Source organism: Heptranchias perlo, chromosome 5, assembly GCF_035084215.1.
Source record: "Heptranchias perlo isolate sHepPer1 chromosome 5, sHepPer1.hap1, whole genome shotgun sequence".
Taxonomy (NCBI): domain Eukaryota; kingdom Metazoa; phylum Chordata; class Chondrichthyes; order Hexanchiformes; family Hexanchidae; genus Heptranchias; species Heptranchias perlo.
In genome coordinates, this window is record NC_090329.1 from 80,438,163 (window position 1) to 80,458,439 (window position 20,277).

General features: G+C 41.5%; 2 protein-coding genes across 5 annotated transcripts in view; one reads left to right on the top strand and one right to left on the bottom strand.

The window, feature by feature from the left end:
* The window catches only part of nt5dc1 (5'-nucleotidase domain containing 1), a 568,661-nt gene that overhangs the window by 164,980 nt on the left and 383,404 nt on the right, over positions 1 to 20,277 (top strand). The window lies entirely within an intron of this gene.
* Positions 1 to 20,277, bottom strand: part of LOC137321547 (collagen alpha-2(IV) chain-like) — a 112,959-nt gene that overhangs the window by 18,623 nt on the left and 74,059 nt on the right. The window contains exons 8-10 of the mRNA XM_067983944.1: positions 18,090 to 18,149; positions 5,086 to 6,897; positions 4,773 to 4,840 (exon numbers count right to left, since the gene is read on the bottom strand). Coding sequence (XP_067840045.1) covers positions 4,773 to 4,840; positions 5,086 to 6,897; positions 18,090 to 18,149 — 1,940 coding nt within the window. The remainder of the gene's footprint in view (positions 1 to 4,772; positions 4,841 to 5,085; positions 6,898 to 18,089; positions 18,150 to 20,277) is intronic.

Consider the following 20,277-nt stretch of genomic DNA (forward strand, 5'->3'; position numbering starts at 1 on the left):
ACTGCTGTTTGAGATCAGTGGAAATAAATGTGAAATTCCACATTTAAAATGTTAGTTATTTAACATGAAAACTATTGCAACTAAAGTGCTCTGGCAATTTAAAAATACAGAATGTTTTTTTTTAAGTTTGCTCACTATATTTTTAACTTTTTACAGATGCCACCTATTTTTAAACTAAGTTGTTTGAGTTGGTGGTTAGAACATAGGAAAGTTAGGAACAAGAAAATGATATTTGACCTAAAAATCTGCCCCTTTTAGTTAGTCTTGGCCCAATCTCCTTGCCTTTCATCCTTTCTTTCATCCTCTCTTTCTCCAGAAGATAATCAGTTGTCTATTGAACCCAATTATAATTTTTGGTTCAATTATCTTCCAATGTACTCCATGTGCCTATTATCTTTGTGTGAAATAGTTTTGCCTGAATTCTCTATTTTCCCCTCATTTTTAAACTACATTGTGAGTTTTTAAATCTTTTCTCAGTGTGAAAATTTAACTTGCTTCACTTCAGTCTCCATCCTTTGTTTTGAAAATATCTTTAGGCCATTTGAAACATCTTTCATAATTGCAAAGACTGAGGGTTGATTTTGCTCTGGCCCCATTGGGTACTTGGCAGCATGCCGGAGGTGCGCAGGGCTTGTGCGGGAAAGAGTCTGTCATGTATTCCTGGCTCAGGCCAGTTGCCTCCTGGCACAAACCCGGGCAGTATATTGGAAGCAGAGACCTGATGCAATGGGTCTCTGCCCCCATTTCCTCTTCAATGTGCCTGAAAACAGGGTGTTGACCAGGCACAGTAAAGAGAAAATCTACCCACTGGTATCATCTTGGTTGTCAAAGCACACTGAAACATTTTAAGGTCAATAATATCCTTTGTGCGGTGACCGGTACAGTGCACAATACTTCAGAGAGGGTGTATAGAATCGTAGAAAGATTACAGCATGGAAGGAGGCCATTCAGCCCATCGAGTCCGTGCCAGCTCTATGCAAGAGCAATCCAGCCAGTCCCACTCCCCAGTCCTATCCCCGTAGCCCTACAAATTTTTTCCCTTTCAAGTACTTATCCAGTTCCTCTTTGAAAGCCATGATTGAATCTGCCTTCACTACCCCCTCTGTCAGTGCATTCCAGATCCTAACCACTCGCTGTGTAAAAATGTTTTTCCTCATGTCATCTTTGGTTCTTTTGCCAATCACCTTAAATCTATGCCCTCTGGTTCTTGACCCTTCCGTCAATGGGAACAGTTTCCCTCTCTCAACTTTGTCTGGACCTTTCACGATTTTGAATACCTCTATCAAATCTCCTCTTAACCTTCTCTGTTCCAAGGAGAACAACCCCAGCTTCTCCAGTCTATCCATGTAACTAAAGTCCCTCATCCCTGGAATCATTCTAGTAAATCTCTTCTGCACCCTCTCTAAGGCCTTCACATCTTTCATAAAGTGTCAAGCTAAACTTATGCTATCAGTTCTGTTGAAGAATACATGCCTGAAATGTCATAATCTCTCTTTTTTCTTTCTTACACTGACTAATATGGCTGTGTATTTCCAGCATTTTCTGCTCTTATTTTATACTTCTAATAATATTCATATGTGGTCACCAGTGATAAAAATGGTGGACGCAATCTGTTCCACTATTACCTATCTGATCGTAGCCAGAATATCTCTAGCATTGGCTTCTTTTTCCATCCCTTTACTGACACTTCTGGAGTCCACCAAGTATTCATCCTTGGCCCCCTCCTGATCCTCATCCACCTGCTATTCTTTGGCAACATTATCCACAAACAGGGGGATAGCCAACACATGTATGCTGATGACATGCAACTCGACTACTCCATTGTCTCTCTTGACTTCTTCATTGCCTCTGTGCTGTCAGACTACTTGTCTGATATCCAGTCTTGGATGAGCTGTTTCTTGCCGGATCCTTAGAATTAGCAATTGGAAAAACTCAAGCAGTTGTCCTCAGCCCCCATCGCAAACTCTGTACCCTAACCAGTGGCTCCATCCCCCTACCCAACCCCTGACTGAGGCAGAACCAGTTTGCAATTTTGGTGACCCATTGAACCCCGAGCTGAATTTGCAACATTTATCCTTTCCATCACAAAGACCTGCTACTTCCACCTCTAATATCTCCCGTCTTCACTCCTGCATTAGCCCATCTGCCTTTGTCGCCTGGAGACTAGATTATTCCAGTGCTCTCATGGCCAGATTTCAATCCTCTGTCATCCATACACTTCATCTCTTTCAAAACTTTTGCTGCCTGTGTCTTATCCCGCAGCAAGTCTCATTCACCCATTACCGCTGTCCTCACTGACCTACATTGGTTCCTGGTCCCCAATGCCTCAAATTTAAAATTCTCATTCTTATGTATAAATCCCTCTGTGGCCTCGCCCCTCTTTATCTTTGTAACCTCCTCCAGCCCTACAACCCCCTCCGCGCCCCCTCTCCCCCCCCCCCCCCCCACCAAACACTCCTTCCTCTGACTCTGGCATCTTGTACTTCTTCCTTCGCATCCACCCACCATTGGTGACCGTAGCTCCGCTGCATAGTCTCCATACTCTGAAATTCCTTCTCTAAACCCCTGTGCCTCTTCATCTCGTTCCTCCTTTACGTGCCTCCATAAAATCCATCTTTTGGACCAAGGTTTTGTCCATCCCACCAAATATGCACTTTGGGTTAGTGTCTATTTTTCTTCATGCTTCTATGAAGCACCTTGGGAAGTCTTTCTATGCTAAAGGTGCTATATAAATTCAAAGTGTGCTTGTAATAGATGGTAATAAATATTACCTTGTGTGATATATACCACATTCCTCAAGTGTAATCTGATTTAATTAAGTTAACCCAATAAGATAATTTTATTAATTATATGTTATGTCCAGTTGGGCTCATTCATTCAAGTATATCACATTGGTGGTATTCTGTTTATATTGTGGCAAGTCATTTTAATTTTACCAGTTTGTTTAAAGAAAGTAAAAGAAGCTGTGCCTTATAACATGTATAAAATCATAGAGGAAAGTTATGTGCAATGCTTTCTTTGTTATAGTTGGAGTTGATTCTTGTACTGAATGGCAGTGATGTCCAAGAGGTGCCCGTGGGCCAAATGCAGCCAGCTTGGACATTTTTGCTTCAAGGGCTAGGTGTATTATGAGCCTAAAATCCACAGTTGGACTTGTATTGTTTTGTTCCGTTGAGGGCAATCATTTCTAAAGTTGGGAAGGATAATGATTTTGGATTCCAATGTCAGAGTACAGAAACAGTTAAGTGGTAATGTAATAATATAACAACAAAGAATTGACTTTTTTAATTGAGGAAGGGTATTTTTTTCCTAATATTCTCCTTCTCTCCTGGTGGAGTTAAATCCTGCTGGGGCCACACACTGACATATGCCCAATTGACCTTTCTACATGAGCCTAGGCAGTGAGTGTTTGCAGTCTTATTTGTTCCCGGGGGCATTATAGCTGAACACGATTCTGTCCACATTTGATGTCTACTATCCAACTCGAGTATAGTTTCACTTTGTGAACATATTTTAATCAAATGTAGGTCCTGAGATTCCACCGGGGTTCTACTGGACTTTCGTGGAGTGTCAACGGGAAACAGGCAGAACCTCTGTGGAATTTCAGGGTCATAATCTTAATTGTAACTAAAATATGTTGAGTTTAACATCTTTGGTCTTTGTTGGTAGGCTCATAATTTGCAATCTTATTGCAAAAGAATATTCGGATATTTGTATTAAATAAATAAACCTGTTTGATTCTAGTTCCAACATTTATTTGACACCACATATTAAAAGTTTCTTTAAGCAGTAGTAATACAATATGATTGGGTAAATCCAGTTTGTTACAGTTCATTTATATAAAAGTTGCCCTTTATAGCAGTATTCAAACTTGAATGGTGCAAGCTTTCCATTCCTACTTTTCTCTCCCCTTCTCCTGAAGGTTTTGACTCATCCGAGGTACAGTTCCATGGATGCCAGAACCCCTCTGATACATCGATCAAGTGGTCATTCTTCATCTGTGCTTCCAGAGAGTATCACTTGGCAATTTGTCTGTGTTGACACCGCAGCTAAGCCTACTCCTGTTGCCAGGTGATATGTGCCAATTCCAGCAGCGTTCACTAGAATACTGATCCAGATTAGGAAGCTTGGTGCATTTAAGCCCCACCACCGCCCCCCCTCCCCCCTCCCCCTTTCCAACCTGCCCCTCCCTAGTCTAGAAGCTCTGAAATCAATAGTGGTGTCTTCACCGCCAAGCTGGCTGATAGATAACTCTGCACAGACCAGGAATCAAATCTCGGGCTTTCCTGATCTGTATGGTTTAACATCATACAAACAAAAAGATCATTTCTATACATTGAAAAAAATTTTACTCATTAGAAAAATTATTTACATTTTCTTTCGAATAAATACATTTAAAATACTGCTGATCAAGTAGCTATTGGTTATAAATTGAATAAGTAAAATTTATGAATTGTGAAATAGTTTGATGAAATGGAGAAAGTAGTGGTGCTCAACTAAAATCTAGAAACAAACAAAAAAATAGAATTACTGTAATTTCAAACACAACATTGAAAATTAGGAAGATTGCAGACTCTTTTTAGGGAGGAAACAATGGAGAGGGTTAAAGACTGATTCCAGATTACCAAAATATATTTCTTGTTTTAACATATTTTCTACTAAGATGCTGATATAGAAAAGAACGTAATGATGTCACACAGACTGAACAGTTATTTGGTAACTGACAATGGATAGCGCACATTTCTTCCTCATGAACCTACAAAAATACATACAATTATTTCTGGTACAGTATGTGTCGTCACACCTGTATTGCTGTATAAGCCGTATCCGTATGGTAAACCTAGATGATTCAGATTCAGGGACATTTGCTTACTATAGGAAGACAAACATTAGTTGCACAGATATATTTGTGCATTAAAATGATACTGTAGTGACTTATCAACTTGACTATTGTTTTAGGTAATCGTGCTTTTTAGTTGCAATTGATTCCTTACATTGTTTATCAAGTAAGACATATCCTCAGCAAATTGGTCAGATTCATAATTCATAGCGGCTTTTCTTCAATTGGTGTAAATCATGAGGGGCTAATTAAAAACCCTGAGAAGGATGACTGTTTCTCATCAGATGAATATAAACCATTGGCTTCCTCTGAAGGTAACAGTACATAGACTTGGTCATTTTCATGTAGGTGTACTATAGCACTTCCTGAGGCCTGATCAACGTATCCTTTTGTATAGTCATCATATGTTTGCAGTATGGATTTTCCATTTTTATATAATGCGATCCAAACATTTGCCCCCTTGATTTGTACATGATAACTAAATTGGTAAATACCTGATACTTCACATGTAAAAATACCAGATGTTGGATTATAGTTATTGTTTGAATTGGTCAGTATTATGTCAAATATTATTGGTTGTCCTGCTGGTGGATATGGCCTAGAAAGAATGGCTGTAAAAGCTGGAATAGGACTCAACAATCCAGGTGGTGGCTGTACAGATTTTTCTGGTTGTATAAAAATTTCACCAGGTATGCCTGGTAGACCAGGGGGACCTGGTGGGCCTGGAGCGCCTTCTGCTCCAGTTGGTCCAGGTGCACCTGGTGTCCCCTTAGTTATTTGTCTGCTAACGATACCTGGAGGACCTGGTCTACCTGGATTTCCTGGAACACCTTTATCTCCAGGAAGCCCTTGAGCACCTGACAACCCAGGCAAACCTTTATGACCAGGTATTCCAGCAGGCCCTCTTAATCCTACTGCACCTGGAAAACCTAATGGACCTTGAGGACCAGGGGCACCAGGATTTCCTGATTTACCAGGAGAGCCAATAAGTCCAGTATCACCTTTATGGCCAGATGGTCCAACTGGTCCTAGTAAACCTGGTGCCCCTGGTTTTCCTGGAAATCCTGATTTTCCTGGAGCACCACCAGGCCCTGGCTCACCCTTTGATCCTGGATACCCTTGTACACCCATGTGCCCGGGTACACCTTTTGCTCCTGGTGCGCCAGGGATCCCCTGTAAACCTCTTAGGCCATGTGATCCTGGTACACCAGCTGGACCCACCAATCCAGGAGCTCCTGGATTGCCAATTGATCCAATATCTCCTTTCTTTCCAGGATATCCAGTGTAGCCTACAGGACCAGGCTCTCCTTTGGGTCCTGGTATCCCTGATTTTCCAATACCAGGCAACCCTGGTGCCCCAGGCAAACCTTGTATTCCAAGATGACCTTTAGCCCCAGGAGGCCCTGGTAATCCTGGTATACCATCTGCTCCAGGCTTTCCAATTCCAGTTTTTCCAGGTAGTCCTGGTGGTCCTTTATGGCCTGGTGCACCTGAATAACCAGATGGGCCCGGTGGTCCCATTTTACCTTTTTCACCTGGTTCCCCAGTACGACCAGGGGCTCCTAATGTATGTAATCCTGCTGGACCAGGGGTTCCTTGTGGCCCTGGTGGACCTGGTGGTCCTTTTTCACCAGGAAGCCCTGGAATTCCAATTCCCTTTTCCCCCTTTTGCCCGAGGAGGCCAGGATAACCCGGGTGTCCTTTTGCTCCAGGTAATCCTGGTACTCCTGAAGAACCTGCTGGCCCTGGTGGACCTGGTTTACCAACAACAGACAATCCAGCTGGTCCAGGATGTCCTGGAGTTCCTGGACTACCTCTTGGCCCTTGTATCCCTGGAATTCCTGTATCACCTTTTGGTCCAGGATATCCTATTCTACCTGACTGTCCTGGTGGTCCTGGAGTGCCCGGAGTCCCCTTTGAAGACAGTCCTTGTGCTCCTGGTTGTCCTGGAATGCCAGGAGCTCCTGTCAGCCCAACACCTGGCTTTCCTGGATATCCTGCTGAGCCTGAAGGTCCAGGGGGTCCAGGTGGTCCAGGTGGTCCTGGCTCTCCTCTTACTGTGGAAGTAGAAAGAAATAGCTTAGATTGTAGTTGCATGTTAAATACAGTGTGATTTTTATGAAACCAAGTTGATTATTATTCTCTCCTTAATACAATGAAATATGAAAATTATTAAAACAAGTGCTATTTACACAAATAAGACAGTTTTGGCCAGGATAAACAAATTAGAAACACTTACCTCACACTGGCTTGAGAATTGAAAATGAGATGTTAATATGACCATTTTAAATAGGGTAGAAATTAGTTCAATTAATATGTTTAATCAGATTAGGCTTCCATTGAAGCTCGTCATCAAAAATGTGGCTTTAAAAATCTCTTGATCAATATTTAAATAGATAACTGGCTAAAGGATATACTCTGAAGTTGAGAAAACTGTACTTGAATCCTGTAAGTTGTATTTGTATGAATTTTGTTTATTTTTTGTATTTACAATCATAATAGATTGATACTTGTGGAATAATTTGTCAATGTGACAGTATCTGTGTTTGTAGATTGTAATAGTTCTTGCCCTTATCAATTATACTATTTTAATGTATGCTCTCATTCACATGTACCAAGATTGTAGATGTTACCACTTTCTATTGGACATGCAGCATATATAAATCATAATACTATTGGTCATATGTGGGAGAATCAAAAATATTGGCCATATATCCCAGTGAAGAAATAAATATCAGTTTTGATTCTTCAGCAATGTCCCATTTATTTAAGGGATCCAGATGATTGTGTTGTGTTGACTCTGACTTGGGAAAGTATCGAATTAGAGGTATAATAAGTTACCATTTAGGTTTTCCATGGTGACGGAGATGAATTTTGAATTTAGGAATTATTTGCTGTGAGAGGATCAGAAAAAAACACATTATTCATCTATTTTTGTGGAATTTCCTTTGCAATTTCTCCTTTAAAACTCATAAGTCTGATCGGAAGTGAGACAATGTGAGAGGAGTATCTGTTTGACCCACTGTGCACTGATCCACCATGTGATTCCAGGGTTAGCATCATTGCATAATGGAAGCAAGTTTCCAGTGTGAAAATTGCATGTCTTTTAGAGCTTGGACCCTGCAGCAGCTTCAGGGTAGGGCTTTGTGGTTTGGAAGGCAGCACCATTGTTTGGAAACATGCCTACTGGCACTTCAAGAGGGCACAGAACACCCTGTTTCTTCAATCAGATCTGAGGAATTTTGATGGATGAAGTGAGGCACTGGAAGACTCTATTCAGAACATTTTGCTGTAGGTTCCATAGGCAAGCTGCCCAACAAGAGTAGCAGGAGGTGGCAACCAATGTGAGTGCCATGACAACATACCACATACCTGAAGGCAATGTGGGAACAAGTGCAGTGACTTTACAAGGTCAGCCAAAGGAAAAGAACACACTTCCGTTCCATTGGTCCAATGCACTAAGCACCTGAGACAATTACAATTACCTCCCCTTCACACTGTCTCAAATTACATTTAATCTGTGCTGTAAATGTCCATTAAGTACAGGATGCATTTAACACCAGCATCTTTCTCCTGAAAGTTTTCCTTCATTTACATCTTTAAATGCATTCAGACCAAAGCAATCCTCCCATCTAAGGTAACTGCATGGCTTTATTTTAATTTGTTGTGATATAAGCGACACTAAAAAAGCTGCATTTATTGCCCATCCCTAGAAGATGGTGGTGGGTTGCCATTTTGAACTGGTGCAGCTCTTGTGGTGATGGTGCTTCCATGATGTTAGGCAGGTGACCCAGCAACAATAAAGAAACAATGATGTTTGTTCAAGTCAGTGTGGCATGTGACTTGGAGGGGAACATGGAGATATTGTTGTTCCCGCAACATTGCAGCCCTTGTTCTTGTTATTCTTGATGGTAGAGGTCACAAGGACGGAGGTGTTGTTGAAGATCATATATATTGCGGCCACAGTGCACTGGTAATGGATACCACAGTGATGTGCACCAATCAAGTGAACAGGCCTTCCCTGAATGGTGATCAGCTTCTTGAGTATTCCATCACACTCCTGACTTGTGCCTTGTAGATGGTGGAGAGATTTTGAGGGGTCAGGAAGTGAGCCACTCATTACCGAGTACCCTGCCCTGCTCTGCTCTTGTAGCCATGGTGTTGATATGGCTGGTCCAGTTAAGCTTTTGGTCAGTGGTGCCCTCAAGCTTTCGATCACGAGAAATAGCGATAGCGGTGCCGTTGAAGGTCATGGCGACATTATTGGGCATTTCTCGTTGGAGATAAGTGACATGAATGTTACCTTCCACTGTCAGCCTAAGTTTGGATGTGGTCTAGGTCCTGCTATTGGCTGGCATGAACTGCTTCATTATCGGAGGAGTTAGGAAGGGGCTGAACACTGGAATTATCAACGAACAGCTCCATTCCTGACTATGGCAATGATGAAGTAGCTGAAGATGGTTGGGCTAAGGATGCTACCCAGAGGAATTCTTGCAGTGATGCCCTGGAGCTGCGATAATTGGCCTCTGACGACCATGACCACCTTGGTGATATAAGACTCCAGCCACTAGAGGATTTTCTCATTGACTCCCATTTACCTCTGTTTTCTTAGGGCACTGTGGTACCATAGTTGGTCAAATGCTGCCTTGATGGCAGGTACTCTCACCTCTCCTCTGACATTTAGCTCTTGTGTCCATATCTGGATCAAAGTTGTGATAAGGTCTGGAGCTGAGCAGTTCTGGCAGAACCTGAGCTGAGCGTTGGTGAGCAGGTACTGGTAAGTCAGCTAGCCATAAGTACACAGCCTTGCAGGATGTTTATTCAACACTGCAGTACACCATGGAGTGTGTGGATTCACCAATGCCAGAGGCTCGAAGGCCAGCCTGTGATTTGCTCACAAGTGTTTAAATTACTACCATCAAGGCCTGAGGTTCCAGTGTGGAATAGGCTATCTCTTCTAGCTTGAACAGGCTAAAGAGAACCATGAGGCAAGGCTTTACTCATTTGTCATACTAGTTTTGCTTTCACACTGATCAATGGTCATGGTGTGGCAGTACCCATCAACTACCGGATTGTCGTAAAAACCCATCTGGTTCACTAATGTCCTTTAGGGAAGGAAACCTGCCATCCTTACCCGGTCTGGCCTATATGTGACTCCAGACCCACAGCAATGTGGTTGATTCTTAATTGCCCTCTTAGGGATGGGCAATAAATGCCGGCCTTGCCAGCGACGCCCACATCCCGTGAACGAATAAAAAAAAACAGGGGCAAGAGTAGAACGGTGCTGTCTCTCAGGATAGTTTCTGCCGGTGTGGGTTAAAACTCCTCCCTTTGACAAAAGCATTTAGAAGGGTTTCAGTAACGGTAATCTTGATGACAGATACGTTGTGGGGTTTGAAGCTCAGCTCTGGGTCAAATAGGATGCCAAGATTATAAAACTGTCTGGGTCAGCCTGAGAGTCTGGCCAGCTAGGGCAATGGGATCAGTGGCTTGAGAGAGGAGTTCAGTCTTTTCAGTGTTCAGTTAGTGGAGAATTTGACTTATCCACAACTTGATGTCAGACTGGCAATCTTAACAGCATAGTGATAATCATGTGGTTCAGACAAGTGGTGGACAGGTAGATGTGTTTGTTATCAGCACACACATGGAAGCTGGTGACTCCCCATTTCTGTGGTTGATGTCACTGAGGTGCATGTAAATGGGAAAGGAGAGGGGACCAAGGATAGATCCTTGGGGCAATCCAGCGGTGAGTCTGGTGACAGAAGAGAAGCGACTGGAAATGTGCTGGCTACATTTGGATAGGTAGAAATGGAACAATGCTAGGGCAATCCCATGGAGTTGGAAGCAGAGATGAGGCAATGGAGGACGTTACATGTTTGACCATCTCAAACATCACGGAAAGCTTGTGGAAGACAAGGAAGTCTGTTTCACCACACTCACGATGGATGTCATTTGTGATTTTGACCAGGGCAGTTTCCATTTCCAGCTGGTGTCCTGGGATACCCCAGAGGTGTCATGAACCATGGTTCCAGAGGATAGCTTTCTTTGACCAGGAACCACCTTGATATTTGTCTTTCTGGGTTAACTATTAGTGGTACCTTGGAGTGCCTTAAAATTAAGACATTGTGACAGCTGTCTGTGAAGTGAAAATTGTCTTTCATCAGACTTTCACCAATGAGCTGAACAGTGGAGGCACAAACCATTCTGATTCATGTAGACAATAGAACGTGTGAGACCACATGGGTGCAATCTGTCACCTTTGGACATTTGGGTATCCTGATATTTGGTAAAATTGCACAGCCCTATGATGCGGCTGCCGGTTGTCTACGGACAAAATGAAATTGGTCCTTCAACAAACAAGGCATCTGCCACATGCTTTATACATCTGTGTACTGAGGATTGACTATTGCAGTCGATGTCGCTAATGGCACCTTCGAATGATTTGGAGATATAGGTATTAAGGATTGTTGCCATCTTTGTAGCTACTGGAAATGGCATGCATGTGGATGGGTTTGGCTGCAGGTCATTCTTGCAGCATTTGACACAACTCAGTTTCAGCCTTCTTTATGAATGGCAGCTTGCGTAGGCACTGCTCCTGACAGTTTTAGGTGGATGCATCTCAGTCTATGTGGGTGCGAGGCTAGGAGCAGACCGTCTCTGGTCCAGTCCAACCTTCTTTGCATCCCTTTGTTGGTCGTCCTCTCCTTCCTTCAAAAAGCACAGATATAGGGAGATTCCCAAGGAAACACTGTCAATTGCATGATTTATATCAGTTAGTGTTAATTATGTTCAGATGGTGATTATCAATTGGGCACTCTCTTCTATCCTTTTTATAGGAGAGCTTAGCTAGGGTGTGTAAGGGGAATCTCTGTGAATAAAGGCTTGGAAACAACTAAAGACCTGGCTCCAGTATTCTTTCCTTCACCACATGACTATCCAGTTTTAACAAGGTAGCAGAGGATGATTGCCTTAAAGTGGAGGTTGGAAACTATGATTTTTTTTGGACATACAAAACAAAACTTGAAAGCCTAGTGGCTATTGTGGAAAATGGCAGAAAGCAAGTTTCAATCGTCGAGGTACGATTTCCCTTTGATGTTCTCGGAGTTTGAACCATATGACCAGTGGAAGAATGAGGTTGATACGTGGACACAGGTTACTACTCTACCAAAGAGAAAACAAGACATGGCCTTGGCATTGTCGCTTCCTGAATGAAGTAAAATCAGAAGTAAGGTATTTTCTGAGATGGATGCAGATCTTTTGGATAATGATAAAGATTTTACCTTTCTAATAGAATTTCTGGATAAAATCTATAAGAAAGATGACCTATTAAGTGCCTATGAGGCCTGGTCAGTATTTGATTGTCCATTTTCTGAAATCTATCATTTAATGGAAGAGTATATCATGGACTTTAGCAAATTGTACAAAAAGTTCAAATTGGGAATCCCTGAATTGGCACTAACATTTAAATTACTAGATTATGCTAAGGTGTCTCATATGGACAAGCAACTGGTCCTAACTGGCGTCCAGTTCTTGGAAAAGGAGACTCTGTTGGATTAAATGTCTGCTGCCTTAAAGAAATTCCTGGGGAAACAGTCATTCCCTTCAGCCTTCATGGAACAAATGGGGTCTTCTGCTGTGACACAAAGAACAGAAGATTCGATGTTACCAAGTATCGAAATGTTCCAGATACTAAATGCAGGCACCAGTCCAGGTTTCAAAATTTTCAAGAGACCGGACGCAGGCATCAATATGACAGAAGGATTAAAGACAGCCAAATGATGATGGAAGCAGGTACAGCAAATCTAGTTATATCAACAGAAGACAAAATTGGAACAGTAATAGCGGGTGACTGAATTCCAGGAATGCCCAAGGAAAAATCAGGAGAAACTTTAGATGTGACTCTAAGTATCATAATGAGGCGAATTGCTCAGAGCGAAGACGCAGGGTCTTTGAAATGACGCATATAGAAATTAGTTCTGAGGAAGAGGATGAAGAGAATGAAGATAATGATGAACATGAACAAATTAAACTGGTCACAAGGAGTTTTAATCCTGTGATGAATGTATTAGTCACGGATTCCTTTAATTGTGCGGTGTTAGTGCATGTACTTCAACTGTAGGCTGGCACAGGCAAGATGGGCCGAATGGCCGCTTCTTGTGCTGTACCTACTATGATACTATGCTGTGGGGTAGATTAGTTAAAATGTTATCTTGATTAACTAAGTAGTGAGGATCGAAGCAAGGTTAAGGAATATAAAAATTCTACATGTTTTAGGTTTGGAGATGACAACACCTTGAAGGTGTTAATTAAAGTAAGATAGCTGGAGTAAGCCATTTTATAAGTACGGATGTAGTCTGTAGTGAGATACCTATGCTTTTGAGAAAACCTTCCATGAAAAAGTCAAAAATGAAACTTGTCATAGAACATGATAAGGCAATCATTTTTGGGAAATTGGTTGATCTGTAGTTTACCCAGTCTGGGCATTATCGTATCCCCTGAATAAAACCTGATGTTTCTCACCAGCGTGTTAGGCAAGTATTAATGGCACCAGGCAATAAGGATAAGAGAGAAAAAAACAAATTGTCTTTAAGTTATATGGACAATTTGCCCACCGTACTTTAAAAATCCTGCTAAAAGATGCAGGTGTAGTTCATGAGGAGTATACAAGGCTAATAGAAGAGATTAATCAGAACTGTGAAATCTGTAAGGAGTATAGACAGATGCCCCCACATCCTGTTGTTAGTGTTCCATTAGCATGTGACTTTAATGAGATAGTTTCCATAGATGGGACAAAGACAGAAATGTTTTCATCTTACCTGGCTACAAGATTTAGTATTTTTACACTAATATATGGTAAGGAGAAGAAAGTTATTCTAAATAAAATTATGGACAACTGGATAGGGACTGGACTTGGTACACCAGCAAAGTTTTTGACTGATAATGGAGGTGAATTTGCTAATGTGGAGTTATCATAGAGTAGAGTCATAGAGTTATACAGCACGGATAGAGGCCCTTCGGCCCATCGTGTCCGCGCCGGCCATCAGCCCTGTCTACTCTAATCCCATATTCCAGCATTTGGTCCGTAGCCTTGTATGCTATGGCATTTCAAGTGCTCATCCAAATGCTTCTTGAATGTTGTGAGGGTTCCTGCCTCCACAACCCTTTCAGGCAGTGAGTTCCAGACTCCAACCACCCTCTGGGTGAAAAAGTTCTTTCTCAAATCCCCTCTAAACCTCCCGCCTTTTACCTTGAATCTATGTCCCCTTGTTATAGAACCCTCAACAAAGGGAAAAAGCTCCTTAGTATCCATCCTATCTGTGCCCCTCATAAGGGGCACAGATAGGATGGATACTATGGTTCAGCGATATGTGTGAGAATATGAATGTAATTGTCATGGATCCAGCAGCTGAGAGCCCTTTTAGCAATGGTCTTTGTGAAAGGAATCATGTTGTGATTGATAGCATGGTGCATAAAATTTTGTCTGATCGAACAGAGTGTAAATTGTCAATTGCCCTGGTATGGGCAGTTCATGCAAAGAATTATCTTCAGATGGTTGGAGGATATAGTCCTTATCAACCAGTCTATGGGCACAATCCCAAATTATCCTTCTGTTCTTTGTGATAATCCACCTGCTTTAGAAGATACTACAATTAGTGCCATTTTTCTGGGCATTTAAATGTAATGCATGCAGGAAACAGGCTTTTATCGAGGCTGAGGTATCAGTGAAAATTCGTAGAGCACTGAGGCATTGTATTAGACCATCTGAGACAGAGTTCAATTCAAGAGATTTGGTATACTATAAGAGAGAGGGTCACATGGAGTGGAAAGGCCCTGGTACGGTAATAGATCGTGATGGTAGGACAGTCCTTGTCTAACATGGTAATCAAACTGTTAAGGTTCATTCCTCATGATTAATTGGAATTAATTATAAAATCTCGGACTCTGAGCAGTTGATAGAAGTAAACGGGGCACCTTGTACCTCAGATGTTCATGATTTTTTTGATGAGGTTCCTGAGGAGCAGACTGAGGCAGATCGAGGGCTGGACAGTGGTAATGTCAGTGATCAAGAAACACATGACAGAGCTAATCACATCCACAGAACAATTACCCAAAGAGGGTACACGGGTGACTTATGTTCCAGAAGGGACTAATGAATGGAGGGATGCAACAATTTTGGGGTGTCCAGGCAAAGCTACTGGTAAGTTTAAATTTTGGTTGAATATTCCAGATGATGGCCAAGAAGCGAGGTCCATGGACTGGCAAAATGGGGTAAGAGAGTGGAGAGCACGAAAGCAGAGTCCAAGTAGTGATAGGGAGTCTGGAAGTGAATCTCATGTCAGAAAACGATCACTAATTGGAGATGAAAGAGGGAGACCTCGCAGTAGTAGTCCCCACGGACATAGAAATGGAAGTAGAGGACATAGATTGACTAGGTCAGACAATGATAAAAAAAAACAGTCATGTAACAGAACTCGAAGCAGAAATCCTCATTATCATGAAGTTTTGGTGGCTGCCAATAAACTTGAGGGTAAATGAGTAAGAGGCAAAACAAAGGGAATTCGATAGTTGGAAAGAATTTGGAGTTTATTCTGAAGTAACAGATAAGGGTTAACCAGCTTTGTCGCATAGATGAGTTTGTACTGAAATAGTCCTTGCGGATGGGACTTATAAGGCTAAAGCAAGGTTGGTGATACAGATGTTTGAATGGATTCTCTCACTGCTGGAAAGGTAATAAAAATCTTTTTGGTTCTTGGCAACATTTTCATGGGGGTTTAGGTCAATTGACGTAAAAGCCGCATTTCTGCAGGGCAGTACTTCCCCGAGAAGTTTTTCTGAAACCACCTAAAGAGGCAACAGATGTGGAAGGAAAACTATGGAAACTAAACAAATGCGAATATGGCCTGAATGATGCTTCCAGATTATGGTATTTTTTGGTGGGATCTGTTTTGCTGAAAGTAGGTTGTGTTCAACTAAAAGCAGATCCGGCAATGTTTTAATGGTACCACATCGGAAAATTTTCAGGCATCTTCATGATGCACGTTGATGATTTCTTATTGGGTGGTAATGCGGAATTTGAGAAACTTGTCATTAATAAGATTAGAGTAGAATTTAAAATTGGGAGTAAGGCCTGTGGGGCTTTTTTATATATATATATATTGGTTTAGATTAAGCAGAGTGGGCCTGGTGTAACTTTAAATTAACAATCATATTTAGAGAGTGTTACTCCCATCCTGGTTAATCGTACTAGGTCATCTAAAGAGACAGAGCAATTACTAAGCTTGATTGGTCAGTTGAACTGGTTGTGCACTCAGACTGGACCAGATGCTAGTTTTGATGTGTTGGAGTTAAGCACTTCAGTGAAAAGCCCCATAGTAGAGAATGCTTTAAGGGCAAATAAAACATTATGAAAATTAAATATAGATAAATGTGTACTTAAGTTCCCATCCATAGGTGACCCAAAGAAAATGAAGCTAGTTATCTTTAGCGATGCTTCATATGCTAATCTTCCTGATGGGTATTATAGTGCAACTGGTTTCACAGTGTTCCTTATGGGTGAGAATGGGAAATGTCGTCCTTTAGCTTGGGAAGCTAAGAAAATAAAAAGGGTTGTTAAAATTACTCTCTGGCTGCTGAAACACTGGCTCTTGTCAATGCAGTGGATATGGGATTCTATGTGGCAAATATATTGAGTGACACCCTGTACAATGGGAGTACTGAGGATGGTATATCCATTGAATGTTATGTAGACAATCATTCATTGTTGGATAATGTACACTCCACAAAAAATGTGAGTGAGAAACGATTACAGATTGACCTTGCTGGCTTGAAACAAATGCTGGAGAGAAAGGCAATCTCTAAAATTAAATGGGTGGATTCAAGCCATCTGCTTTACTAAGAGGTACGAAGAAATTATTAGAGGTCCTGGAGATGGGTCGCCTCAAAATGTAATGCTTTGAATAGTTGTACAGAGTATGGAAGTTTTTGATTTTTGAAATTTTTGTTTGTATTGGATATATAAAGTTTACATTTTTTTATTTAAAGAGAGAAGGGACTCTGTTAATTGTATGATTCATATCAATTAGTGTTAATTATATTCAGGTGGTAGGTATTAATTAGGGACGCTCTATCCTTTTTATAGGAGAGCTTAGCTAGGGTGTGGTTTGTGTGTAAGGGGAATCTATGTGAATAAAGGCTCGGCAACAACTAAAGACCAGGCTCTAGTATTCAGATTATAAACACTGCTCTCATTTTTTTGGACAGCAAGTGCTGGTAACGGTTCTACTGCGGACATTTACAGCCACCCCTGACCAATCTTTTGTTTCTTAACCTGCCCCATTACCACGCTCCTTACCTTGGACCCTTTTGTCATTTAATCTCTCTTGCCCTCTACCCTATCACAGACCTTCCCTTTTGTTCCCCCCCCCCCCCCATTCCCTGGCTTTGTACTTGCTTAAAAACTTGAATTCCTTTAACATCTTCCAGTTCTGACGAAAGGTCTTCGACCTGAAACGTTAACTCTGTTTCTTTCTTCACAGATGCTGCCTGACTTGCTGAGCTTCTCCAGCATTTTCTGTTTTTATTGCTAGTATTCGATCCTTCACCACTTGGCTATCCAATTTTAACAAACACATTGTGGTCGTGTTGCAGCTGTTCAGAAAAAAATTGTTGTTCCATAACAATTGCCACAACCACCAGCAGCAAAAAAAATAATAACTGACAAATGGAAAATTGTGGACAGAATCTTCTTACAGCATTCTTTACACGAGCTTTCACATAAAGTTCAGTCCTTAGCAATCCTGGATGCCCATTTTACACGGGTGGATAGACAAATCAACGTCAGGCCAAGTGCACATTGGGAAATTTTGTGGAAGTCTAAATGATGACATAAGTACAGTATTAATATTAAAATACAGGCATGTGTGCCCATCAAATCCCCTCCTGGAATTATGCGGTGATGTGCTAAATGGGCAGCGATCTGGTGTTACACAGCTCCATTTCTTTTTCTAATTGATTGTCTCTGATTTACACCTAAAAGTTGGTGTTAGGAAAAAACTTGAAATGAGCATTTATTTCTTTGTCAAATTTTATGTCAAATAGGATTAAAAATTAGCTAATTACCTCACATTGCAACCTATCTGATATCCAAAGTTATTACATGGAGGATAACTTAACAATATTTCTACAGCTACACGAATGGTTGAAAGGAATGGTTAATATTGATCCCCCTACAAACATTGCCGTTTCTTACCTGTGACACCCTTCCCGTTGTCTTCAAGACTCTGGTAATGATGCCCTTTTAATTCGTAACCTGTTTTGGTAAAACAATTTCTAAGTTACATGAAAAATAGTGCATCAAAATTAAATTTCTGTATGAATGAAAGACTAAAATATAATGTTTGCTACCACATTGCAATATAAAAAAAAAGTTTGCATGTGTATTAATGTTGCATTTGCTTTTTACAGGGACATATTATTCAAATTAATATAAAAATAACTGGAACAGTAGCGCTCAGATAAAATAGTGAGTCTTATTTATTTTGTGCTCAATGATTTTATTATACCAGGATTTTGAATCCATGAAACATTTTGGTATTTGTTCTGATCTATAAACAAAATGTCCTCTCCTTTCTGTGGAGCTTAACATTCTCCAGTCAACCCCCTCAACTAACTAGAATCTCACAAGTACTTGCCCATATTGTTCTTGAAATGGTTTCCAGGAGATGTGCAAAGGCAGTTCAGTGTGACTTACTAGAGGGTAAACAGCTGGCGACTGAAAAATTGTGGTGGGGTGGGGAAAGGAGTTACATCCTAGGCTGTGGCATGTATGTATGTGAGCATATTTTTACTGCCGGGCCATCTTTTGCTGTTTTGGCAAAAAATTGAGAATGTGGGATATATGCTGAATACTATTTTTTTTAATGCAAGCATCATAGAAGCAGTTCTAGAAAAATAGACTTTGCTGTTTCTATCGCTCCGGGTGTCTTTCTAGACATCTTTAAATATGTGGTGCATGCAATGACTTTTCCTGCCCTTGTTGCTGAGACAAATTGTATCGTTCGACTGCTCTGCTCACTGCGATCAGCTAATTGAGACAGATGGAGATGAAACCTGGGATCTGCCTGGGTCAGCTACTCCCCGGGTAAGCTCGCTGATGGATTTCTGTTTGCATAACCACCTCCAGCCTGGTGCGTTATTTTCCTAGTTCGAATGAAATATAGCATGTACCTCCGTTCAAAGAAAGGATTCACTTTCTTTGAAGAATGGAGGCCTAAACAAGAGGCTTCATTTACTCTGCAGGGACACTGCAGATGAATATAGCCTCATACCATACATGGGGTTAAGTTTGTTAGCTAAAATTGATTTGGTTAACTTTCAGTGGTGTCCTAACATTCACTGCTTTGCATGACTGAGAATCTTGTGGTTTCCTTTAACTTAAATAAGAGATTGATAGAACTATTTTTTTTGGAAGCAGCTTATTCAAGGGGCAAGAAACCCTGAAAACTTTAAGAAACACAAGCGCATCTTTGGGTAGTTCTGAGGATTTAATCATTGGCACCAGCCATTTTGAGGTAAAGGCAGATTAAACTCCTTTTAAGAGCGCATTCTCCCCCATAGTTAGCAGCTGGGATAAAAATAACAAAACTAAAAACTAAAGCACTTTTTTTTGTCTACCATCCATTGACTGGAGAGAAACCACTGATATATTTGAATCCATATTTTCTCAGCTGTGTGGATGTAAGAGACTATAGTCTTGGGGCGGGGTAGGTGGCAAACCTCCATGACGTCTTTGGTGTGAGACTCGGGCCATTTTAACTCCTGGGCCTCATTAACATTTGAAGGACGGGCTGCCCTTCCAATCATCTGCAGATTTGGGCAGCCCACCCATGTGACTCATGCTATTTCTGTCACGTTTCCTGACTGTATTTAAAGCAAGGTTACATTCCATATTTTCTCTTTCTTCTAGGTCCTTCTCAGCATAAGAGGCTTCTGTGCAAGAACAGACCTCAGAGGAGGACAGTCCCCCTGAGGATGTACTGTCAGCCGCTCCAATCCTCCCAGGAACCAGCTCAGACACTGACACTTCGCATGGGTTAGATAATGAGTTAGTAGGATCTGCACATGGTGAAACACCGAGCAACGGTGGGCAGCAGCAGCTACCGGTGGCAGAGACAGCCCAGGAGAGACCTCACTGGAGGGTGAGGCCCTCTCCCAGCTCTGCTGTGGAGGTCAGAGATGGGGACTGACGGCCCATCAATGAGAAGAAAACTGCTGGTCTCAGTCAAACAGATGTACGAGATATTGGAAAAACTGCTAAGGAGTTTTGCCACCATGGCTGAGAGCAGAGAAGTCCACATCCAGCCTCTATGGTGTCATCTTTCATGGCATCAACACTCTGTGGTCTACCCAGGATAGTGTGGTCACCTCCAGAAATGCTG